The 25,314-nt window shown below is 43.9% G+C and overlaps 5 protein-coding genes and 1 long non-coding RNA gene across 7 annotated transcripts, besides 1 other annotated feature; 1 reads left to right on the forward strand and 5 right to left on the reverse strand.

Moving 5' to 3' along the window:
• Positions 1-3,355: 3,355 nt before the first annotated feature.
• Positions 3,356-4,766, reverse strand: CG15472 (uncharacterized protein). The gene has a single exon (NM_131956.3). It carries the CDS (start codon positions 4,701-4,703, stop codon positions 3,798-3,800), a length of 906 nt encoding a protein of 301 aa, NP_572184.1. The 5' UTR covers positions 4,704-4,766; the 3' UTR covers positions 3,356-3,797.
• Positions 4,767-5,185: 419 nt separating this feature from the next.
• Klf15 (Kruppel-like factor 15) lies at positions 5,186-6,217 on the reverse strand. The gene has a single exon (NM_131957.2). The coding sequence runs from the start codon at positions 6,144-6,146 to the stop codon at positions 5,211-5,213; it is 936 nt and encodes a 311-aa protein (NP_572185.1). The 5' UTR covers positions 6,147-6,217; the 3' UTR covers positions 5,186-5,210.
• Positions 6,218-9,661: 3,444 nt separating this feature from the next.
• On the reverse strand, positions 9,662-9,861 carry lncRNA:CR45515 (long non-coding RNA:CR45515). Its single transcript, NR_123792.1, has one exon. It is a non-coding gene; the product is annotated as a long non-coding RNA:CR45515 (long non-coding RNA).
• A 751-nt stretch (positions 9,862-10,612) lies between these two features.
• On the reverse strand, positions 10,613-12,004 carry CG2871 (uncharacterized protein). The gene has a single exon (NM_131958.2). It carries the CDS (start codon positions 11,940-11,942, stop codon positions 10,716-10,718), a length of 1,227 nt encoding a protein of 408 aa, NP_572186.1. The 5' UTR covers positions 11,943-12,004; the 3' UTR covers positions 10,613-10,715.
• A 4,825-nt stretch (positions 12,005-16,829) lies between these two features.
• Positions 16,830-17,418, reverse strand: CG15471 (uncharacterized protein). 2 transcript variants are annotated; one of them, NM_001144684.2, is made up of 2 exons: positions 17,398-17,418; positions 16,830-17,343 (listed from the first exon to the last, which is right to left on the reverse strand). In NM_001144684.2, exon 2 carries the CDS (start codon positions 17,330-17,332, stop codon positions 16,946-16,948), a length of 387 nt encoding a protein of 128 aa, NP_001138156.1. In that variant the 5' UTR covers positions 17,333-17,343; positions 17,398-17,418; the 3' UTR covers positions 16,830-16,945. The 2 variants fall into 2 exon arrangements, with proteins under 2 accessions (NP_001138156.1, NP_572187.2); NM_131959.3 differs by lacking the exon at positions 17,398-17,418 and having other exon boundaries at positions 16,860-17,387.
• Positions 17,419-18,703: 1,285 nt separating this feature from the next.
• Positions 18,704-20,688, forward strand: CG6978 (uncharacterized protein). The gene has a single exon (NM_131960.2). It carries the CDS (start codon positions 18,827-18,829, stop codon positions 20,264-20,266), a length of 1,440 nt encoding a protein of 479 aa, NP_572188.1. The 5' UTR covers positions 18,704-18,826; the 3' UTR covers positions 20,267-20,688.
• Positions 20,689-24,196: 3,508 nt separating this feature from the next.
• Positions 24,197-25,314: part of a mobile genetic element that runs on past the window's edge.

Consider the following 25,314-nt stretch of genomic DNA (forward strand, 5'->3'; position numbering starts at 1 on the left):
CAGGAAGAAGCCCCCAAACTTTTGGCATTCAAAGTGGGGCACACCATTTTTCATCATTTTTTTGAAAATTTGGCAAGGGGTTACATCATCAAAATTTACGAAAAAACCGCCAAAATTAGGAAACTCAAATTTAAATGCAGTTTTTTTAAGGATACTTCCAGAAGTCTTTTAAGGTATGCTACTCTAAAATTGGAATCCATTTGGCAAAGTTATGGCGTCTGGAAACTCAGGTTTGTGTACTTCTTCGGGTTTTAGGCACCTAACCCACTTTCGGTACATCATAACTGGGCTAAAACTCGTCAGATCATGGAATGTAGTATCTTGCGAAACTCAGGAAGAAGCCCCCAAACTTTTGGTATTCAAAGTGGGGCACACCATTTTTCATCATTTTTTTGAAAATTTGGCAAGGGGTAACATCATCAAAATTTACGAAAAAACCGCCAAAATTAGGAAACTCAAATTTAAATGCAGTTTTTTTAAGGATACTTCCAGAAGACTTTTAAGGTATGCTACTCTAAAATCGGAATCCATTTGGCCAAGTTATGGCGTCTGGGATCTCAGGTTTGTGTACTTCTTCGGGTTTTGGGCACCTAACCCACTTTCGGTACATCATAACTGGGCTAAAACTAGTCAGATCATGGAATGTAGTATCTTGCGAAACTCAGGAAGAAGCCCTTAAACTTTTGGCATCCAAAGTGGGGCACACAATTTTTCATCATTTTTTTGAAAATTTGGCAAGGGGTAACATCATCAAAATTTACGAAAAATCCGCCAAAATTAGGAAACTCAAATTTAAATGCAGTTTTTTAAGGATACTTCCAGAAGTCTTTTAAGGTATGCCTCTCTGGAATCGGAGTTCATTTGACCAAGTTATGGCGACTGAGATCACAGGTTTGTGTAGTTTTTTTGCATTTATAAGTGGTATTTGTTATTATTTTAAATAATTTTTTGTTGGTAATCATTTGAAAATTGGATGAGGCCCAACAAGAACAAATGCTGAACATATTTCCCAAAGAGATTCCTTAACTACCCAGGAAATGTTCGGTGAAAGTAACGACCCATATTTGATTAAAATTATCTTTGACTCAATCTTTGACATTCCGTGAAAATACCTGGACGAAGAACTTGAGTCGAATTCCTGTACGCTTAAAGCGCCCGGCAACTTTTCCGCAAGTTTTTCGCATTTTCATGGCAGTCAATTTGCTAAATCAAGAATGCGACAGCCGCACAAAAGAAAAGGCGTGGAGAAAATAAATATGCCAGGCTTCAGATTTTCCGCACTCCTTGGGAAATGGACGCCAAAAGGAGCCGGAACGGAACCCGATGCGCCCTGAATTTTCCCAACTGTCCCTTTTCATTTTGCCATTTTATTTTTTTTTTATTTTTTATATATTTCACTTATTGATGAGTGGAAATGCTGTTGACATTATTTGTGTGGTCGCCGCCAGTTGGTCGCCCAATGCAATGCAAATTTGTTGACACAGACTCAAGCTGAGGCCACAAGAAGCCTGCACTTCCAGGGGATATATGTATGTATGTATGTATGTACCTATCCGCCATCTTTATATAGTACATATATTATATATGTATATATATTACATTTACTGTATATGGAAGCTCATCGCCGATCCCCTTGCCAATCGTTTGCCCCTGAGAATCAAAGTCTCGATTCTCGTAAAAATGATTCATGATATCGCATTATTTCCGTATCATTTGTAATTTCCAGTTTCCTGCTTATTTTCACCAGCCACACACACACACAGAGAGAGCGCCAGAAAGAGAGGGCTGTAGGAGAGAGGGAGACAGAGGGAAGACAGAACTGTTGCAATTACTATCTATCTGGTATTTTATAACTTTTGTGCTCTTCCTGCTGCCTTACCTCCACACCTCCGCGCCTCCCACCCACATCTCTAGCATCGTCTCCATCTTCTACTGCTGATTACAGCAGCCAAGTCACAGACACACAGATAGCAGCCCACACGCACACAGACACAGGCAGGCAGACACACAGATACTTTCAGTGGCGAGTGGAGAATTAAAGACAGGGGGCTATTCTAAATACTGAAACTTAACGATGGGTGCTTTGTATTTCATATTGTATACATTGTATTTCAAGCATTGCATTTTTTTTTTTGTTTGGGATATCCAACCATCGGAATTTCCTGGCTGCGCCACTGCTTGCATTTAGAGATGAAGTCAGAGAGCCACAGTTACAGGCGTTGCCGCCGCGTCATCAAGGTCCTGATTTCTACTCCTGCTCTCCCCTGACCATCTCCGTCCACGCAACTCTGCCACTGTCCTTGTACATATCCTTTGTTCTGGATCGCTCAGCCCACAGACTGAAATACATACAGCTACAGATACTCAACACTTTTTCTTGTAGTTTTTGATGAACATTTAATTGAATTCTCTTACAACACCGCGCTTTGTCTTTCGCCCACACCATTGACGTATCTGCTATCCGATATATAGGATGTACAGGATGTATCTGCACCTCCTTTACTCTAGATGTATCCCACAGAGCGCACAAGAAGTTATGCTTTCGCTGCTTTCTTCGCATTGCCTTTCGTTTTTCCCCTTCTTGGCTGGATATGTGTGTATGGCATCTAATTAAAATTGCAATCGGAATTTTCCAGCTCGAGCTGCGACAAAAAGCAAATTTATCCATAAGCCAGCGGCAAGCTACTTGCAGATATACGAGTATATCTATGTACATACGTATGTACGTAGTACGTACATCTATCTATAGAAACTGGATGCTGAAGGCAACTTATCGGATGTCCATGGCACAAAAAGTGGCTCTGTTTTTCGTGGCGATTCATTCGCAGCAGTTTATCAAAGGATTTAGGTGTGGGATTACCTGTGTTAACACCAATGGGGATTTCTTTTTCTCTGCATTGGGAAAGAGTTGAAAATAGGATTAGCAGATATATATTTTTATAAATTTCGTTGTTTTTAGATACTTATCAATGCAATGTAAAACGGAAATACCTTAAGTTTCTTTGAAAAATATATAAAATTAAGTTGCTGTTCAATATCGATGTGTGCTTAATGCTTCAGCCTCCCCTTCAGCAAACCGAGAGACTCGGGCTAATTGAACCAGTTCCGCAGTGGCTGCATCTATGCAAATAACCCCAGTTGCCCTCTTGTCGTCTCAATGGAGGTCCTGCCACCAGGAGTCTCCCCTTTCAGCATTTCTGGGGAGACTGCTGCAAATGGGGGCCAGGACATCAACACCAATACCAACACCAACAGCAACAGCAACAGCAACAGCAACACGAAGAAAAACAGAAACAACGACTCTGACGACGGCAATATCAAACAGTAAATAGATAAAAACAACATGACTTAATGAGTGGTATTTATTTTTATGCTAATTACTTTCGAATAAGCAGGAGGTCCTGTGCAGAGCAGTGCAGTTTGCCTTAATGAGTGGGGCAATAATTGTTGTTGTTGTTGTTGTTGTTGTTGTTGTTTTTGTCGCTGAATCCTGCTGCGGGACGACTCCTTAAGGACTCCTGTGCCTCGCCAGTGTTTGCATAAAGTAAATGCCATTATACAAGCAAGTTGCGCTGTAAATTCACTTCAAATGTACAAAAGCACTCGCCCTGAAAGCCGTAAAGTATGCGATATGACAGTGCATAAAGGATGCAAGAGTTGCTGGAGAGGATCCTTCTTGGCGGCACAGTCCCGTTCCTCCTTCCTGCCCACCGCATGACAAATTCACATTCTTCTGCACACTCCGCTTTAATAAATGCAATTATAAGGTAAAAATAAACAAAATCTCAGGCTGCCGGTTATTCCAAAGGCTCATGCAGGATCAGTTCGAGATGGAGATGATGTTCTGCGCCACATATCTCCTTCAATTCTTGCTGCGTTATCAAAAGGGAATGCCGGTCCTTGGGCAGATCCTTGCCACCGATTTCGGTATACATTTGGCCCGAATTTGCCACACAACGCATGGCGCTCCGGCCAACCGACAAGGTGCTGTTGAATACGGTCATGGCAACGTGGAGTGGTCGGATGCAGGGTGCACTTTGGGTCCAAATTATCAAGATATCGGAGTCCATAATCTCTTCCTGCTCGGCTTCAGTGGTCGTCTTTAGATCGTTATTCTTTTGGCCACTATCGCACCTTTTGATCGATTCTTCACTGCATTTGGGATGCGTATCATTTGAGAAATCTAGATGTTTTACCTGCTTAAGATCTTTTGACTGTTTACCATTAAGATCTTCTTGCGATTCCATTTTTCTGTCCACAAGTGCCCAGCAGAGGAATGTTGTCCTCTTCACCAGCACCATAATGGGCAGATAGTCCTTCAGCGATTCCAGCCCCGAATCCTCTTTCAATCGATTGTGATAACAGAATTCTCGTTCTCCGGGTAATTGGCTATGCTTACCACGCACGCCGCCGTAAAGAAGAACTCCCAGACATATGGTCTGCGTTCCAATCAGCTGAGAAACATCAAAGACCAGGGTACAGCGTTCTCCGTTGAAGGCCACTTGCAAATGCTTTTTCACATTTGATCGGAAATGGCGTTGGGCCAAATGTTGGAGCATATCATCCTTGAAAACGGTGGAAATGCATTTTTCTATGGGACATTGTGCTGGCAGCTGACATAGATGGTTCAGTGTAAGTTTCGTTTGTTTTTCGGGCTCGGTACTGGAGAGGCCAATTAGTCTGAGTGGCTTATTTCGGTCCATATTTCTCGAATTGTGTTGAATGTTTTAAGTATATAAATATAATGTACGCTAATAAATTTTTTGAAGCTATGCAAACGGCCTACTGTTGTTGAAACATCACTGCTTAGTTGGATATAATTGCTCTGCCGCGTAAAATTAGCCTTTTTCATTATATTAATAAATTCGATTTAACTTTTGTAATGAATTAACTTCATGCGTGTAACCCTTTTTCTTTTTATTAAATCATATGCTCCTTTACTCTGCTAAATGAGTTTATCAATGGTTTATGATTTCCGTATTTAAATCAGCAAACACATTTCATTTATGTAAAACAGAGCAGCAAGTAATTATTACCATCAATATTCCCATTCGAAATAAAACTCTTGATAATTTTCCTAACAAAAGAAGGAATACTTCAGCTCTATTTTATGGATATGTTTCCCATGCGAACTAATCTTAAGTGATAAAAAAAAAAAAAATAGTACAAAACGTTAAAACTAACTCATCCATCGTGTCCTTGGAATGTGGTCATAACTGATTCTTTCGCTTTCGACCTGGTCGCACGGCATACAGATCGTCGGAGATCAGGGATCTGCCAGCTCTGGAGGCGGCCAGAAGACGTCTTTCGTGCACCTTACGATGCTTGGTGAGGTGATCCGACCTGGCGAAGCACTTGGAACAGTAGTCACATTTGTACGGCTTCACGCCGGAATGGGAGCGCTTGTGGCGGGCCAGTTCATCGGATCGGGAGAACCGCCAGACGCAATCTGGCCAACTGCAGACGTAGGGCTTCTCGCCTAGATGCCGCCTCAAATGGGCCTTCAGATGCGCGGGCTTGGCGTAGATCTTTTCGCAATTGCCAAAGGTGCACAGGTAACCCCGTTCGCCGGCGGCATTTTCACTCATCTGGAGGGCAGAAGGTGGGGCAACAGCTTCAGCTGGACTGGCGGAATCACTGCTGCCGGGCGAGGAAGACGATCGATCGGGAACGAAAATCTCTGAATGTGGTGGCCCCGACAGCCGCAGATTGCTGTTGCTCTCCTCCAGAAAGTCCGCACAGTTATCCGTGCACAGGGGAGTTCGTTCCGGCAGAAAGTCCACCAGGTCCGGAATCTCTACGTAGTTATCCAGCAGTCGCTGCTCCCAATCACTTAAGTCCGGCGGACATACGGTCAGGTCATTGAAGTCGATGAACAATGAAGGATCCTCCACGTGGGGCAGACCCACCTGGATATTCCCATTAGTATTTGTATTATTATTACTGTCCAATGTGATGATGCCATAATAATCCGACTCCTCGAATTCCAGCTGATTATAGTTGCCACCGGAAAAGCTAGTATCCACATAGGTGCTATCGAATTCCCCAACACTGACTATATTTAGCAGCGCATCGCCGCCGGCCAGTGGCTCCTCTTCCAAGTCGCTGTAAAGCTGCTGGAATCCACCCGTCGCAAAGAAGTCCATGATCGCAAATGAGCGGACTCCAGTCGAGTGTCCAAATATTTATAATATCCACGGACAATCCGGATGAGTGACAGGCGTCGGAAAAGTTGATGAGAGCCATTGAATCTGGTTGGGAATCGCAGGGCATATACCCTAAGTACTTAAAATCATATTGATATGTCATGAAAAGAATGTTTACTTAAATTGTTTCTTTTACAAGTACAATAGTATAGCATACCCTGCGATCTGCCTAGAACAATGGGTATCAAGAGATGCACTCATTGCGATCGTGGCTCGATTGCTTCCAGTGATTGGTGGCCAGGATCCCTTGGGGAATAATTAGCCGGCGAGCAACGTATCTAACGCGCTGCCGGCTTCATTAGTCCGAGACTGAGATAAAGATACATCCATACGTACGTACATATCCATTCGCACCAGATGTTGCGCGCATTGATCGGCGACACATGTGCCCGGGTTTTTGGTGGCCGGGTCCGGGAATCCGCAATGCTATCGAAATCGCTGACGGATGCCGAGTGCCAAGCAGTGTCAGGCCACAGATCGGCTAGCTATATTGCTATATATGTATAGCCGCGCGGCACCTGATCTCCCGCTTTCAGTGCGCCATCTCGCTCTTTTGTTTTTGTTTTGCTCGCCGGACAATCAATACAAATTTGTTATTAATTAATGATTATTACTAGCGAACTAGATATGCCCGGGGGATGGATATGGATATTCCCGGTCGATCATCAGTGTTTCGGTTCCAAGCAAAACAAGTGCGTTTCCTATGTGTGTCAAGTGGAGCCGCAGATATGGTTTTAAATTCACGGAAAGTTATCTGTTTGAAAATATTTTTCTGTTCGAAAATCATTTGGCTTGGCAACGGTCCATTTGCAGCATATGGTCAGTTGGAAAAGGTTGATAGCTAGTCATTTTTTTTTTTTTTTGACAACTCATTTCGTTCATATTTAATACAGACAGTGGTGTGCAATTTACAATTCACTTAAAGTGCATTGTAATGCGCAAGAATGCAGCATTAAAATGTGACCCTGCACGAGCTGTAATATAGTATTCCACCCATTTGCCTTCAACTAGACCCACCCGCCCCCTCGAACGTCTCATTTTCCGAGGCTGTCTGTGCCAGTTTCCAGTTTCCCTTAGCTTTTGCTCCTCGTCTATGCCATTTCCGCATCCTTTTTGGCTGGCAGCCCTTCGGAAATTAACATAAATTTAACGTGCGGCTGGCGTTTAAATTTACTTTCGCCTAATGAAATAATCAGCAGCTGTAAATCCTCATGGGCTGGTATGCCCCCCAACCCACCAATCACGACCAGTTTCACCAGTTTTTGGCGGCCTACGCGTTTTACGCTAATTGATATTGCAAAAATCAAAGGCTGCGCGCCGGCATTAAAGGGATTTAAAGGATATCAACTGGTCTGCGGGTCTGGGACTCGGGACTTGGGATTCTGTATTCCGGATACCGGATTCTGTATTCTCAATTGTGGAGTCTGGCTGTGAGTTCGACTCTGGCACTTTGTAATTACAGCAGGGTATTGCGACTCTGATTTCTGTATATGTGCATAGAATTTCCCTTTGTGTGGCCTCAGTGGAGTGGCAAGGATAACATAAATTAGAATGCTGCCTGCAGGCAGTTCTGGTATTTAGCCGTAGTGCCTGGTCGTCCACTTACTTACAGATTCGTAGGCCAATACAAACATGCACCGGTGGAAACAGGTAGCAGGACATAAAAAGATATATAACTTCGATTGTAAATAAGGTTCGCCTTTGAAACCATTTTGCAGCATATTAATTAAATTCCGAAATATTTGAAATCAAGTGGTTTTTAGATGAGGTTAGTCCGCCCAGCAATTGCAAAAAGGAATTTTCCTGCAGTGTTTTGGGAATGTGTAACCACATCTATCTATCCATCTATCTGCAAATAAATTTCTCCGTTCAAATGTGTGCGTGTGTGTCTGTGTGTGTGCGCACCGCAAGTGTCATAACGGAAATTATGCATACAATTTTACTGTAAATTGCACTCGGCAAAATGTTGTCACCTCAGTTTAATCATAGCACCCAGAACTCGAAACTCCCACTCATTTAAGCCGGACATTTTGAAGCCGTTTGCAAGTATTTACGAAGCAAATCCGAGGACTTAAAGCCGACAACCGGACGATATTATTGCCAAAGTGTCCTCGTTGTCCTGGCAGCAGTCAAATGAGCTAAGCAGTTGTCAGGATATACAAAGTAAGTACATCCATATAGAAGGGGCATACAGATGAAGAAGGGTCACTGCGTCGGTTGCCTAGTAAGTCCGACTTGCCCTTATCAATCGCAGCTGAGCTGCTTGTTTTCATTGGATTAGACAAGTTTGCTTTGCCCTTCCAGTTGCGAATCCGAATCCGCATCCGAGTTCTGAGTTCCCAGTGCCTAGTTACTCAAAGAAAGAAGAACGTTGTGCATGCGGCTTACTTTTGTGGCAAATTAAATCGGTATCTGTATCTGTATTTTGTATCTGCAACTTGTATCTTGTGTTTGTGTACTGTGATTATGGCCATTTAATTTTGCCATTCGGCTGGCGAATTTCTCTGCACAAAATACCACATGTCAAATTTATAATCCCACTGCTTGCTATCGATTTGTGCCGGTCAAGATTTATTTATTTCTTTAAGCAAAGCGGATTGCAGTTAAGTGACCTAGTTAGTTACTTTCGGCAAATGTGTGAACTAATTGAATCAATGGCGGTGGCAAAAGGACTTTGTCCGAAATTCAACTTTGATTGCGAAGGAATTGATTAGCTTTATTAGGCTAGACAAGAAACTGAAGTAGAAATGAAAGCATAGACCCTACTTCCCATAGATAAAACATCGATACTATCGATAGTGCTAATTATATAAATTGTTCAAGGAGTCAAGACAAGGGAAAACTGGTCATTTGAGAGCCAAGTTGCAAGCAAGTTGAGAGAAATTTAATTGATGCCATTTATAACGCCAACCGCCCAAGGTTCAGCATTGTCCTGCTCAGCTTGGCATTCCCAATTAATTACACAATTTAGCCAAGAAGCGCTGCAAACTTGGCCGACAACTTTCTGCCAGGACGAGACGATGTGGGTGGAGCCCCAGCTCGAGCCTGGCGGAGCTGAGCTTCCAGTTGCAGTGCCTCAAAGTCAGTGCTGCCTGCAACAGGTCAAAAGTTTCCATTCATCCGGCCGAGCGAAGTCCTAGTCCCAGTCTCGATTTTGGTCGGTGGTGGAGAGTGAAAAGTTTTAATAAACTCACCAAAGACAATATTTTCCCTGTGTCCGTGGCTCTAACCGAAGGACGAGACCAGGACAATAATTTGATTTTGAGGCCAGCAGCGGCACAGCCTGAAAGCAATTTGTTGTGTCTTGAGGAAAACCATTTTTCGAAATCGAGTGAGGCGTGGGCGAACCGGTGAAAGGACACATATTGGACGCAGGACACCACCGAGATTAAGTCAGATGCAAACGTAATCCAAAGACAAGCGTGTTAACTGGTTTGACCCAATTTAATTAGACACCCGGCCCGAGGTGGCATTAGTATTAGTGTTATGTGTAGTACAACCCCTAGTATTTGTCTTGTCCTTGCCACCAAAATTGAGCTATTCGGATGCCAGCCAGAATATATGCCAAAAGCGAGGCTAATGCCTCGATGCCAGGACCTCGCATGCTCCTTCGCAGGTCTCAGCTTCTACATGTAGAAAAATGCCCACAGTCTTGGTTAAATCGAGACATGCGCTTTGGCATTCTAAAAATCTATTGCTGATTTCAGACATTTGCTAACAAGCCTCTTAGATGCCCCAAAATCTTTAGAGGATTAAAGCGTCAGTCGTCCATGTGCAGCTAATATCGCTTTGCGTCCGAGTTACTTGGAGCATTTGCAAGTGTGTGGTTTCCCTAAGTGTACGAACTAGTAAGCTGGCTTAGCACACCAGGCTGTGGACAGGAGCAGGGGCCACTGGAACAGGCGGTATTTGAGGAGCCCAACACAGGAATACATCCACGCGGACACACGACATTATTGTTGCGAAAGACAGCAGTCGGGCGGCTGAGCAGGAGCCAACAATTAGTGTTGACAGACATTGCACTCTGCCAAAGTCCCCGGGGCAATTTGAAGGCTTGTTCTACACACACGCACACACGTGCACAGCTGTCAGTGGGTGTGCACACCCATATAGCCAAACACGCCCAATCCATGTACTCGCATATAATTTGAGTTCCCTCCGTGTCGTGTCAAACTGCTGCGAAATTTATGTTTAGTGCAAAGTGCCTACAGAGTGCCACACAGAAAACGGGTTTTTTTTCGCCCAATAGCTCGGCTTGTATTACAGTGGGTATTACGACAAGTGCGACAGCTCACGGTGATTAAGTGGCCAGCGAAAATGAAGAACATTTTTCTACAATCCTCCATCCCACATGCTGTATTGTAAAAACCATTATATGACATTTTTGTTGTTTTTTTTTTTTTTTTATTATTGTAAATGCAAGCAGCTGGAACGGCGGGTGCTATCTCAAAATGTCGGCAGCCTTGTCATGCTGGCCGAGATGCACTCCAGGCATAACATTCCAGCTGGCTACTTCGAAAACATCTTTGAGTGTGGTCCAGAATTAACATAATAATAACGAGTTGCGTCAGAGTTTTCTGGGTTTCCTCTTGAGCACACTGAATTTGATTCATCACATCCAATCTGAAGTTCCTCCCCAGCTTCTTCACGGCTTTGTCTTTTGGATGTAGCTCTCGGGCAGCCAAGATCATCCTCTCCAAACGATCCTCTACGACGAGCATCTTCGTCATACCACTCGAACTCACGGGAACTTGATTCATTGCATCCAATCTCAAGTTCCTCCCCAGCTTCTTCACGGCTTTGTCTTTTGGATGTAGCTCTCGGGCTGTCTGGGCCATCCCCTCCAAACGATCCTCTACGACGAGCATCTTCGTCATACCACTCAAACTCACGGGAACTTGATTCATTGCATCCAATCTCAAGTTCCTCCCTAGCTGCTTCACGGCTTTGTCTTTTGGATGTAGCTCTCGGGCTGTCTAGGCCATTCCCTCCAAACGATCCTCTACGACGAGCATCTTCGTCATACCACTCAAACTCACGGGAACTTGATTCATTGCATCCAATCTCAAGTTCCTCCCTAGCTGCTTCACGGCTTTGTCTTTTGGATGTAGCTCTCGGGCTGTCTAGGCCATCCCCTCCAAACGATCCTCTACGACGAGCATCTTCGTCATACCACTCAAACTCACGGGAACTTGATTCATTGCATCCAATCTCAAGTTCCTCCCTAGCTGCTTCACGGCTTTGTCTTTTGGATGTAGCTCTCGGGCTGTCTAGGCCATCCCCTCCAAACGATCCTCTACGACGAGCATCTTCGTCATACCACTCAAACTCACGGGAACTTGATTCATTGCATCCAATCTCAAGTTCCTCCCTAGCTGCTTCACGGCTTTGTCTTTTGGATGTAGCTCTCGGGCAGCCAAGATCATCCTCTCCAAACGATCCTCTACGACGAGCATCTTCGTCATACCACTCAAACTCACTGGAATTTGATTCATTGCATCCAATCTCAAGTTCCTCCCTAGCTTCTTCACGGCTTTGTCTTTCAGATGTAGCTCTCGGCGAGCCTTGATCATCGCCTCCAATCGATTCTCTACGACGACGATTCTCGTTATACAAATCGAGCTCATGGGAATCCGCCCTCATCAACGATAGGCTATAGAAAATGTACGCGAAGAATATAACCAGGGGGCCAAACAAGTAAAAAAGTGTTAGAAGAATATCGAAAATTTGCCACATTCTTATTTTCAGAAATGTATTTATAATGCTTTTTAGAAGCTACCGGCTTGACTGTGAGAAGACGAATGAAATGTGAAACTTTCTGTTCAAGTGACATCAAATGACAATTGGATTGAAATCAATCAGCCTACTTAGAATAAAAAATTTTATAAATACAATTACTTTGCAGATATTTTAGTGGCAGCTCTTATTTAAAGTCAGTTAATTATATATTTGCTGCAATAATTATGAGATTAAACAGCTTTCAATTTATAACCGCTTAAATGGATTAATTAAACTTGGCCAAGAAGTCAACATTATTAACATGTCCAAATTGCTGTATGCTCCAAAGGAGTCTGGGCAGCGAAATGTGGGTGGCTGTGTGTGTGGTGGTGGCTTTTGAGGAGGCGGAGGAGATGGTGGTGGAGGAGGCGGATTGGGTGGCCGGTGGTCGCCCCATCTTGCATATGCTAAACAATTTGGGGTTTTGGTGCAGCTGCTCGCAACGACCTCAGGAGCAGCCGCAGTCAAAATTCGCCCGACCGCCACCCACTCATTACCACAAGCAGCTGCATGTGCAAGTAATGTTTAATAAGGATGGAAACGGGGTTCAGAATGTGTGGGTGGAACGAAGGGGGGGTTGGTGCTAGCTGGTGTTTCCGCCAAAAGGGCGGAGGGCAAATAGTCCTTCACTCAAGCGATTGGCCAATTTGCGTGCATATGTTTGTGTTTTGTGCTGCCTAGCCCATGTTAATGAAGTGCTATGTGGTGAACCGAAGTGTTTTTCCAAATCCGCTAAGATTTGCTCTACACTTTCTAATAGGGTTATTCAAACTGTTAGACTTTTGATATTGATATTGGCCATATAACATATGATATCACCACTATAGATTGCTCATTTTGACCTTGTTTAAAAACCTACTTGCTCGAAGCTGTGTCAATTTAATATTGAAATTGAAATAGACAATGCCAGTGGCACGAGTCGCTCTCTTGGAAAATTTACAAAACATGGTGCTTGCCTTGAAAACAAAGTGGCACAAAAATGACATCACACAAAAGAGGATTTATTTAGTTTATTTGCAGCATATCAGCAGCCATAACTGTCAAGTGAGTGTAGCTATTGCTTTTGTTTTTGTTTTTGTTGGTGTAGGTGTTATTGCTGTTGTTGCTGCTGCTGTTGTTGTAGCAAAGGGGACATGACATGGTGGGCGGGGCATTTCGTACTAGGGGTGCAAGATCTAGAGCAGCCATCATCATCAATCATTTTGATTTGCGCTAAAAACTATGCTATGCTTTGTTACTACAATGCAACGCTGCAAATGCATAAACTCAACAACAGTACAACAATTGTACAACAACAGCCGCACAACTACACCAACAGACTAGCAAAAAAGCGTAGATGTGTGGGGTATAAACATACATATACACGGACCGAAGACGATAAACTACAGTAGCAACAACAAGAAGGGCAATTGCCAGACAGAATGACAACAACATTTCATGTCGACAAGTTGCGCTGGCATTTCACTCTCCCTTTTTTGTTTGTTACCCCTTTTTGTTGGCAGTATTTTCTGGTACTTTTATTATATTTTTATTTATTTGGTTTGTTTTCTTTTTTTTTACATAATAATGTGGGGGCTGGCGAAGAAGCGGCACTCTCTATGCATGCATTAGGCGAACATTAATGGAGAACAAGTATTTTTACTGCTCGCTCGTAAAGCTGCTTGTCAAATATATTTTGTGCATATATCGTAGTAGACTGTAGTTTTCGCAGGTCCCCCCCCCCCCATATTTCGCAGTCATCCTTCAGCGAAGGGAACACATACATATATATATAGATGAGAGACATAATGAAATTTTAATTAAGCTCAAGCAGCAAGCAGAATTAAAAGACGAAATGTGCGCCTTTTAATTCAATTTATAATTACACTCGGCAGCCGGGTAGGTAGATCTTTCAGCCACTCTCTCTCTCTCTCTCTCTTTCGCTCGCCATGTTCTCGTGTCTCTTTTCGTCGTCATCTCTTTCTCATCAAGTGTAGGCGTCTCTTTCGTCTCTTGCTCGCATTCGCATCGCTGCGAATCAATTAAAAAGACATTTGCGAAAATGTTGCCAAGGCAAATTGAAACTGAAACGACAACACGAATGCTTAAATGAGCGAATAAACGAAGATGCGACTGAGACGGTGCGAAAGAGACGGGTTATGAGGCGGTAGAAAGAGAGAGAGAGAGAGAGGCATAGAAAGGTAGTGCGAATGCATAAATGAATGCCACATTGCACGAATGAATGATGATTGTCCCGCTGATGACGATGACGATGATGATACTGATGATGGCGGTACAAGTGTGCATCCGACTGTGCGACTCAAGACGTTGTTCCCACTTTTCCATTTAAAGGATTTCTTCCAAGCCCATCCAGGACCAACCATTTGGCCAATCCCGCACCGTCTGTCATTAACGTAATTCAATAACCTTCATCTGGCCAGTTGGCCATGATGATTGTTGATTGTTTTTCATGCTATGCCAGAGCGCCTCGAAATTTGCAATTAATAATTGGTACAGCGAATGTGCGGATGCTTTGAAATTCGATCCCTTAAATAAGCAGGTAATGGAAAGTTTCCAATACGAAATGATATTCGCACTATATACGAAAATATAAATATGCTCCAATTAGTCTGCTGCTCTGATATTCAACCGTCTGGCTTATTGCTTTAAAGATGGTGTGAAAATGTTATGGATGTATAAACATTGAGCTTGGAAGACCGTATAATCTAGTTATTGGACAAACTCCAGCATTGGCAAATACGTTCAGATGACAATTGTCGCATAGCTGCATCTGTCCCATATGCTGCATGTGTGCCATTTATGAACATAATCCCCTTTGCCACATCGTCCAACCCACTCGGCTCCCCTGGCAAACAGACATAAATCAAAAACTCAACGAAAACCTTCAAACGTTCAATATGAGAATGCCTTGAATTGTGGCCCCCAGCCATTTCTCATTTCTCAAAGAGATCCGATCCATAGTTCCACTCGCAATTGCACTAATCTCATGCCATGCAGCTGTCCCCCCTTTTCGCTTTCGCTGCAAACTTTCTAATAATTTCTATTTGAAAGCCCGGCCAAAGTTGTGCGTGGTGTGCAAAACTGTCATAATTCATAAGTCGCCCAAAAACCCAACCCAAACCAAACCAAACCAAACCAAACCGAAGCAGAAACTGAAGCTCAAGCTCGGGCTGAAACTGAAACTGAAGCCAACGGGAATGGGAATATCTGAATGGGTAGAGTGGAGCTCCTGCTGTCTGTGTATAATTACATGGTTCAACTGTCACGGCGGAAAACAAATAAATGAGTTTCGCTCGCAAAAACTTTGTTCTTTGTGCAACTTCTGGCCATCGATCCGCAAATATGGGAGTACCAAATGCAGTGACAACCCAAGCTCCACCATCACCAACACCACCACCATCACCATCACCATCAGCATCGGCAAATCGAACTGTCTGACCCACTCATCAATCAATCGATTGGGCGGCAAGCCATGTAAATTCTAAAGCGAATCAATATAAATGCCACCTGGCTGCTTGGCATTCAAAAATTAATTCAGATTGCAATTCCTTTGAATTATACGCATCAGCAAACTATGATTTCTCATGAAATATTAATGCCGGCATGCGACATTTGATATTTGGCGATGTGCGCTTTTGTTTTTGTGCCCCATCGCTAGACATTGAATTGCACACGTGGAAAAATAGTTAACCACATATAGGTTATTTTACATCAAAATTTTGGTATTCGAAATTACCTAAGAACGGTGGCAAAAATCTCCTCGTAATATCAATTGCAAATACATTGAGTTTAAATTGTAGATATTTCCGCCATTGGCTTATTCTTGCAGTGTACCCAAAGGGCCGTGACCAACTTCGTTATCATTGTCAACATGCCGTTGAGTGCCGAGTCTCGAAACTCGAACACCGAACACCGAACCCCAAGTCCCGATTCCCGATTCTCGATTCCCCAATCTCGAGTCCTTCGCCCTAGCCGCCGCATAATCAGAGCAATTTCAAAGTTGCGTCTGTCAGAAAGGCAGAAAATGTGGCCTTTCATTCCATACTTGCCCTGCCACCATACTGATTTTTGCACCACCAACTACTTCGGGGTGGCGGAATTTTTTTTGGTGGCTTTTTTGTTGGCACTTCCTTTTTGACACCGGCGTTCCGCTACGTTTCACGGCTGCCATTTCACCTGGCTTCACGTCGCACGACCTCGTCGCCCATCGTGTCTATCAATGCCCGGGCGATTGTCCTCGCACAATCCGCTTGTCAGCCGGAAAATGTGAATTTATCACACGAGCACGTACGCATATTCCCCGTTGTCCTTTTTTGCCAGGAGCCATCCGGATGTATGGATGTGCTGGCCACCCCCGTTGGCTCACATTCGTTCAGATTAGTTAATATTCGCATTTGAATATGAGCAGGCGCTTATCTGGACCGGAGCACACGGACTTCCCCACCCACTGGATGTCGCTTGGCGCCTCTCTATGCGCTTCTCAAAAAGTCCAGCTAAGTGGGCGAAAATCGCAGCATGTCTTAATTGCATCCTGCTGCTGGCAAATTCACTTCTGCCACAATTAAGAGCCAATTTCAAAGCTAGCAGCCCCAAGGGGTTTCCTAATCAGCGCGACAGGAGGTTGTCGCGGTTGTCGGCCAATGTCGCCTGCATTCGCTTTTTCGGCATCGCATCTCTGCTTTGTTTCCGCCACGGCGCTACTTAAATGCCAAATTCGCGAGCTCAAAAAGTCCAAAATGCTGCCAGCTGCGTTGCTCTTTCTCTTTTAGCTGCTTCATCTGAAGTATACAGGCAAATGGGAATAGAGGGTCAAATGTTTCAAGATAGATAGATAGATAGATAGATAGAACTTATTTGTATGAAAACAATAATTTTATGAAATACATATACCAAATTACAAACGAACAATTTATTTCAGTTGTTGTGGATGTGCAGCGCCGTGGAATTCATTGAAGAACTTCCTACATATCTGTGATGACCAGCAGCGGATCGTCATCGCAAGCAAAAGGATTTGGATTTGGATCGCTTTGGCGATAAAAATGTGACGGCAAGTTCGGCGTAACTTTTCTGATAGAGATCTCCGGACTTTCGTCGGACTCTGATTTCTCTTGACACCCCATCTGAAACTGACTGTTTGGAATGGGCACCCAAACGTGACGGCGTGCCTGCAGGACATCCTGGCTGTGCATTCGATTGGCCCTGCATATGCGCCCAATGCTCGTGTCGTACTTTAAAGCCAGACGAGTCATCGTGTCCTCGGCGGTGATCGAATGTCTTGTCCAGCACTCGGATCGCATTCGACTACAGTTGCAGATATTGGGACCCCGATCTTCCGTCAGGCTGGCCATAGCTTCGGTTTCTAGGTGAAGGGTGAAAAAACAATAAGCAATTGTGTTTGTTTATCAATACGTACGATTTCTTATTTGAGCACTATGGCAATGCCTACCAGCATTCATTATAATCGCATACTCGGCTGGATATTCGCACCTCCTTTGATGCCGATCATCTGTGTCAACGAATGTCTGTCTGCGGGCGTCCGATTCGCGGTTTATGCAAATTACTTGCCATACATATCGCCGCCAGTGCGTCGTAATCAACTCATGGGCCATCGTTGCGTATACGTAATCAACTCATCCGACGCGTCGTGTGTGAGCGCATAATACGCCCTGTTGGCTGGGAAAGAATGGGAAATGGAAGGAAAAGGATGCTGCTGCTCTACGTCCGGGTCAGCCGCAAAGGTGTCGTCATCTTCGTCAGCATTGGGGTATTTTCGCTTTTATTTTCCCTTTTTTTTTTTGGGGGGGGGGTTTGGTGGGGTTCTACTTAAGCCGCCTTGCTTATAATCCCTTCTGCGCCAGCCGTGTTTCACGCAATTCCTGCCGGAATAATACCGTGTACTCGACGAAAATTGGGAATAATTTACGGATTAGTCATGGACTTGGTTAATGCGCCCAGCGAATCGCTGTTGAGTGGACCACTGCAGAGTTGTTTACGCATGTTTGTTGCGATGATTCTTATATTTACTACAATATATTACTTTAATGGCGGCACATCGTGTAACAGAATGAAATTGAAAAGGAATGCAATTGTATTTGAGGTAAAAACTGGTTAAAGTAACTGTACCTTTTACATCATATTCATGGCAGTCCCAAGGCAGTAAAGTGACTTAACTCATAAATTGGAGAAGAATACATTCACCCCTAGTTGAATCTGTCTTCACTTCCGCATCCAATTGGATTTGTTTACTTTACTTTGCATTGGATCTGGAGGCCCAATTTGATTTCGGTGTTTGCACACGCAAAAAAGTAAACCCTTGTATTTTATATTATATACAATATATACAATCCCCCGTGATTCCAGCCATATTCATTCGTTTGTCAATGGCTTCATTTGGCTGCCGTAAGATATGCGAAATTGATATGAATGACAAAATCGAGCGGGTAAGGGATTCGGGGTAAATCTAGTGTGAAGTCGTTTCACTGCGTGAATTTAATATGGGTTTAAACGATGCGGGGTGTCCTTTTTCCCATAATTGCAGAGAAAAACAAAGAAAAGAAACGAGTTAAACAGCTTGCAATATATTTTTTGGTGTTAGCTTTAAACTAGTTAGTGAAATATAATTCAGTTCAAAATTCAATTTGGATCCTATTAGCATTCGTTTAGAAATCAAACGAGCTAACTAACACCAATCGTACAATCGAATCGTCGAGCGTGAATAAATCATTTAAAAATGTGGGAATAACAAATACTATTTTCCTGCTTACTCTAGAGAGAATTATCTCAAATGCCACAGATTGACACACATCTGGTTGGCATTCAAAACGAAGGCGAGCAATCTGGAAATGACCGACACCGCTGGAGTGTACGACTCCAAAGGGGTCAGTAATCGGAATCGCAGTGATCAGGAGGTCAGGATGGAGCGCTACGCCTCCGATGGGCAAATTCCCAGGTGCCGAAAGACCCGATTCTTCGTCGTCCTGATGCTCTTCTCGGGAATGGCCAATGCCTATGTGATGCGCACAAATATGTCTGTGGCGATTGTTGCCATGGTCAACCACACGGCAATCTCGCATACCAAGTCGTCGACTCAATCGAAGGAACGGGATGGTGACTTCGAGTGGAGTTATAAGCTGCAGGGCTACATCCTTTCTAGCTTCTTCTATGGCTATGTGATAACCCAAATACCCTTTGGCCTGATGATCAAATACTACGGTGCTCGGCATTTTCTCGGCTGGGGCATGATGATCAACTCGTTGGCCGCCTTCTTTATTCCGATCTCGGCAAGATCGGGTGGCGTCGTCGGTCTGTGTGTGGTGCGTTTCATCCAGGGCCTGGGCGAGGGACCCATTGTGCCCTGCTCCCACTCTTTGCTGGCCCAGTGGGTTCCCCCGAACGAGAGATCACTGGCCGGAGCAGCGGTCTACGCAGGTGCCCAGTTTGGTACCATAGTATCTATGCCATTGAGTGGACTTCTGGCTCACTACGGTTTCGATGGCGGCTGGCCATCGATCTTCTATATCTTCGGGCTGTTCAGCACCATCTGGTGTATCATCTTTATTTGCCTGGTGCAGGAGAGTCCGGCCGTGAGTACTCGCATCTCGGAGGCGGAGAGGCGACACATCATGGAGGCCATTTGGCAGGCACAGCCGGAGGAAAGGAGCCGGATACCCTTTCTGGGCATTGCCAAATCGCCACCCTTTTATGCCATACTGGTGGCCCATGCCGGGCACAATTATGGCTATGAAACGCTGATGACCATGCTGCCCACCTATATGTACAGAGTTCTCAATGTGAACATTCGCACAAATGGCATAATATCCTCGCTGCCCTACCTGGCCATGTGGATTCTGGCCATTGTGTTTGGCATCCTGGCGGATTGCCTCATCCGGCGGAATTTCTCCATCACCGTAGTTCGCAAGTTGATGAACAGCCTGGGCCAGTACGGACCTGCCGTGGCCCTAATCTCCGTGGGCTTTGTACACCACAGCCTCTGGCTGACTAGCGTGATTTTCATCCTGGGCATGGGACTCAACGGTGCCATCTACTGCGGCTTCAAGATCAATCATCTGGACCTGTCGCCGCGCTTTGCCGGCCTGCTAATCTCCGTAACCAATTGCGTGGCCAACTTGGTGGGTCTGATGGCGCCCATGGTGGCCGGTCATGTGATCGATCCCAAGCCGAGCGTGGAGAACTGGAGGATTGTATTTTATATTGCTGCTGGTGTGTTTATTTTCACAGCCAGTTTTTATAACGTATTTGCCAGCGGCAAGCAGCAATGGTAAACTCGTTAATAATAATATGAAGAAAACGAAGAGTTGGATAAAAAGTCAGATGTAATAATGGTAACTAACGCACAGACAATCTGCTGCGGAATGGCCGCAGATATAGAAACTGAAACTAAAACCGACGAACGGCGGCCATCAGGACATCAATCAAATGGCCGCATGTCCTTTGGCCTGGTCGGGCCATTTAATTTCGCATTTGTGCCATTTATTTTATGGCACATTTCTGGGCCTAATTAGCAGAGATCGGATGGCCACTTGTCCTCGTCATGGTTTTGGCCAAACATTCGCCCAGCAACCGAAAATTGTCAGGCCATCAACAGGGCGTTTGTAAATTAACAATGATTTATTCGAACTTGTCTGCCAGCGCAACTCGAACATTTTTGGCTCGTGTTTGGCTGGAACATCGAATGCTTACTTATAAACCATTTTAAAATGTTACTAATTTATTGCCGAATGATACGGATCATAGCAGATACAATTTTCCAACAATTCTTTGTACTTCTGATCGACATAAAGATAAACGTGTTTGCCCTTTGATAGGCGTCGTTGTTAAAGGGAGTTAACCGGATTCAAACGAGATTATGTGCGCATCACCTTCGATTTCCGTGGACCTTTTTAAACTGTCCCAGTTAATCTGTGACTCGTAATCCATTAAGCTTTTCAATTTCGCCCCCCCCCTGGCAGATAGCTACCCTTTCCCAAATCAGGTTAAACACGAGCGCTGATGTCTCCATCATCCGTTGGCTAAATGGGGATGTGGAGTCGCCCAGAAAGAGGAGGTGGGGCCAAAGCGTTCCGGCAAGTTTAAGCAGCTTAAGTTTCATTGCAACAATAATTTGCGTGCGATAGCAGCAGCAAGAGCTATATGGATGTACATACATATGTACATATATACAGACACGAGAGCACAGGTGTGCGTCCAGGCCCACAGATACTCACCTGCACGCCCACAGACACCTGGCCACAGAATGTTCGCCACTCTTGTAATAACCAGCGAGCACAGGGCACAAGGACACCGAGTGGGTGGATATGTGGGCGGTTGGGCGTTCAAATGGGTGCGATTCCAGCTCCTGACTGCTGCCAAAGTTGGCCAGAATGTTAACTTGTCTGCACGTTTCGTTTTGTCGCCAGTGAAGCGACTAGATAGGGCGGGACATGTAATTGGGTTTTCACTTGATTCAACATGCGCCAAAATGTCAAAGTGCACCGCAAGTTTCCTCGTCTATTTCCCAGCTGCAACTCCTGTTTTTTTTTTTTTTTTTTTTGCCGCTCACCCCGATTTCTATTCGGATTCGGATTTGGATTTTGGTTACCGACTCCAACTGCGATTCGGATTCGGATTTCGACTCGGATGCCCCCACGATTCAGGTGACGGTGAAAACCGGCAACACAGCATGAAGCTAAGGCTAAATCTAAAGCTAAAGCCCAGGAATTGTGATCTCGGACGACTTACGTTCGCTGGAAGAAATCTCATCCCATGGGAAAAGTTATCAATGTACAATATATAGTAATTCCAACAGTGCCTGTTTGGGTTCAGTAAAATTCGATACATTTGGCTTTTAATTATGTTGTTGTTTTCGGATGTTGTTCTTGAATAAAAGTTATCCAATAGAATTTTGTGATACAAATCATTTTGGAATTGAAAATATATATTTTATGTGAGTATTTCTAAGCAGATATTAGATATTTGAGAGTCCACTGTAGCCGGAAATCCGCTGCGCAGTGCAAATCCCCGGCCGCGGATTGAATGTTTTCATTATTTGGCTTTCACATAAATATACACATAACAAATACATACCATACATGTATATATTTACATACATATATGCCAATGCATATCGGTATAAGCATCTCTATATACCCAACTGAATGGCGACTGTAATCGGTTTTTGGCATTTGCTTTGCTGAACGCCATTATTTTTGGTGCAACAATGCGCTAATTAGGCGTCGATTCCCAAATACCGTCGCTAATTCCATGCCCCTCAGCATATTGGTAGAACCGCCGGAATGGAACGCAAGCCGAAGCTTAAAAAAAGATTCATTTGGCTAATTAAATGTCATAATTCCAGCATTTTGTAAGCGGCCTTTTGGCATTTGGCCAGTTTGCAATTCGTTTGCTGCCAGCCGCATGATAATTCCAATCCAGCAAAAGTAATAGTAATAGAAATAGTGATAGTAATAATAATAGCAGTGCATACCAGGTGGTGGTTAAGCCTCTGAAAATGTTCGTCGTTTTTTCTTTATTTGCTTCTTTATTTTTTGAGTAGACACTCACTTCCGAGCAATTCGTTCACGGCATTCATATCAGAAACAGAACCCTCCGAAGAACCTGCTTTTATGCGAATCCGATGTTTATGCTTCGATATTGAAAAGTTACGATAATGTGACTGGCTCCCATGACTTCGATTCCTGTCTTCGATTTGTGGCTCTCGAGTGCAGCCAGCTCAAGTGGGCTGAGTGGGCTAAGTGGGCGTGGCCGCACACTAGTCTCAGATTCAGATGCTGCTCGTTATGACTGCAGAGTGGGAAAAAAGGTGGATATTTGTGAGTATTTGGAAAAAAAAACACATATTTTCATAAGAGCCTTTTGAGTGCATTCACAGCCAGGATTACTGGTTTTATTATCAAGAAATATATATATATATATATATATATATATATATACTCGTAATACCCATTCAATCGTATTGTTTTCATTCGCCTGACCACAGTTTTTCTCACAGTCTGCAGCTCTTGTGTGTCTGTGCTTTTGACAAATAAGCAATTTATAAATCATTTTTATTTCCATTCTTGGGGCACTCCACTTGCATATTTAGCCCCCCACATGTCCAGAGTTCGTTTATTGATTTTACCATTTTGTTTGTTTTACTTATTTATGGTTTAGTCGGAATTTTTCCTTTGCTCCTGGTTTGAAAACCCAAATAGGGCATGGTGGGAAAAAAACCCAAAACGAAACACTCAACTCGCGACCCAAATACCTATCGTATGGTAGATATATATGCAATACATATATATATAGTTTTGGGTGTTTTATTTAAATGCCCGGACGAAATTGGATATGGGATAACAATGTGGCGAGGCCAATGGTCAATTGCCCGGCCAAATCATCCATAAAAAATGACTATTTTTCCATGTCGAAGAGCTAGCACAAGTCCCACTAACAAATCCCGGCAACAAGGACTCCCCGAAAAAAAAAAAAAAAACGCATCGCTTGACATGGCAACCGCAGACTTTGAACTTCCAGCCTCGAAGCCGTGTTACCAAAGGCAATAACTTAACCAATGATTTGGTTAATGGTATAGGCGTGGGCTGGTAGGTGGTAACTGGATGCTGGCATCCGAATGCCGAAAGCCGCAATTTGCAGTAGTTCTCCAAAAGCGAAACCAAACGACTCCCCGCTGTCCAATTTCAGTTGCGCGTGACAGATGTCAATGCTTGCCGCATAAATGGATGCATTCAGCAGGTGAAACACATAAATATGGCCGCTGCAATCTCAGCAGCTCGAATAGATATTAGTTCCCATGGAAATGCAAATATATATATATATATATATACGGTATAACATGTATGTTTAATAAATGAATTCAAGGAGTTATATGCCAGTTTCGATTTCGTTTAGGCATTAAATATTTTACCAATGGATTTATGCAATAAAGAGCTGTATAACTGTATGCAGCGAAATGGAATTGAAACGAGACAAGTGCGCCGAAATGCCGAAAAATTGTATAAAATTGTTGCAAAGACTAACATTATTTTATTGCAAATGGCTATAGATAGCGCGACGAGTGAAAAATGGCAAATGCAATGCATTTTTGGGGGAAATTCGAATTTAAAGTCGGCCCTCGCTCGCTATTTTCTCATTTTCTGGAAAATCTCGTTAGTGAAAATGATACTCAACCGCAGGCGAGTGCACACACACACATTCACGCATACAGATGCAAATGCGGGGGGAATCGTGGATGTGACGGCTGCCACTGAAAATGCAACAACTGCGGCACCGGAAGTGCACTTATGCCGCGCACTTCTATTTCCGCTGCTGTTTCAGTTCGCAGTTTGCCGTTTGGCGATAAAGATTGATGGCAGCCTGAGGTCACAGTTCATCCACAGAACTTGCCCCAAAACCGAATACCAAACTACCGATCGCCAACATCCACCCACCTAATTTGCCCATAATTCGTTTCAATCGATAGATCAACAATTGCTAATTCTTTGCGTTAGGCCTGCAGCTGCACTATTTGCCAATTAAATGCTAATAAAACATTGCTTGATTAGTTACTCGGCAACGGCAATCGTTGATTTTTGCTGGCCAGTTGTGATGATATACATTTCCATCCAAATCCGATGATTGATGGAAGCACGGCTTATCTATAGGCTGGTTAATTGAAAGTGTGCCAGTTTCAATTGAATAAGCGTGTAATGCACTTGATTGATTGCCCAACTCACTGTTGACCCAAATCTGTAGCGTAATTAACTTCGCATTCCAGGAGTCTAAATTCAAAGTATTGGCCATTCAATTTCGCTACATTTTTGTGCATTTTGAGACTGCTTTAACGCAACTACAAGTCTAATTCTAGTGCAATGTGCTTTGTGTGGCGGTAGAAATATTTCACACTACTTAAACTTGTTTTGCTCGATTAAGATTCCAGTCGGAGTTTCGCTGAGCCATTCGATTGATGGATTGATAAACCAAACGATTGACAGTTGGCCATTCAGTCAGCCAGCAAAGCGGAGTTTGTCATTCAGTTTTCCATCGAATGCCGACACGTTGCCAACACATTTGCCAAGCCTGATGGGTGAAAAGTGGGTGATGTACGCTTGGCGATGGGTTGGGAAAATGCTGGAAAATGCCACGTGTCTAGCGATGTGTCGCCATGCGATTTGAAAATATTTGCCAGCGTCGAGGCGAAAATTGTAAATAATAATAAACGGTTTATAGGCGCGGCGTTGACAACGATATCCCGATGATGGCAACAAAGAGAACTAAACTGACACACACACACATACCGTGCATGTGGGACTTGAGAGTCATCAGCTACCAACCGCCC

The sequence above is a fragment of the Drosophila melanogaster genome, chromosome X (genome assembly GCF_000001215.4).
Source record: "Drosophila melanogaster chromosome X".
Lineage (NCBI taxonomy): Eukaryota > Metazoa > Arthropoda > Insecta > Diptera > Drosophilidae > Drosophila > Drosophila melanogaster.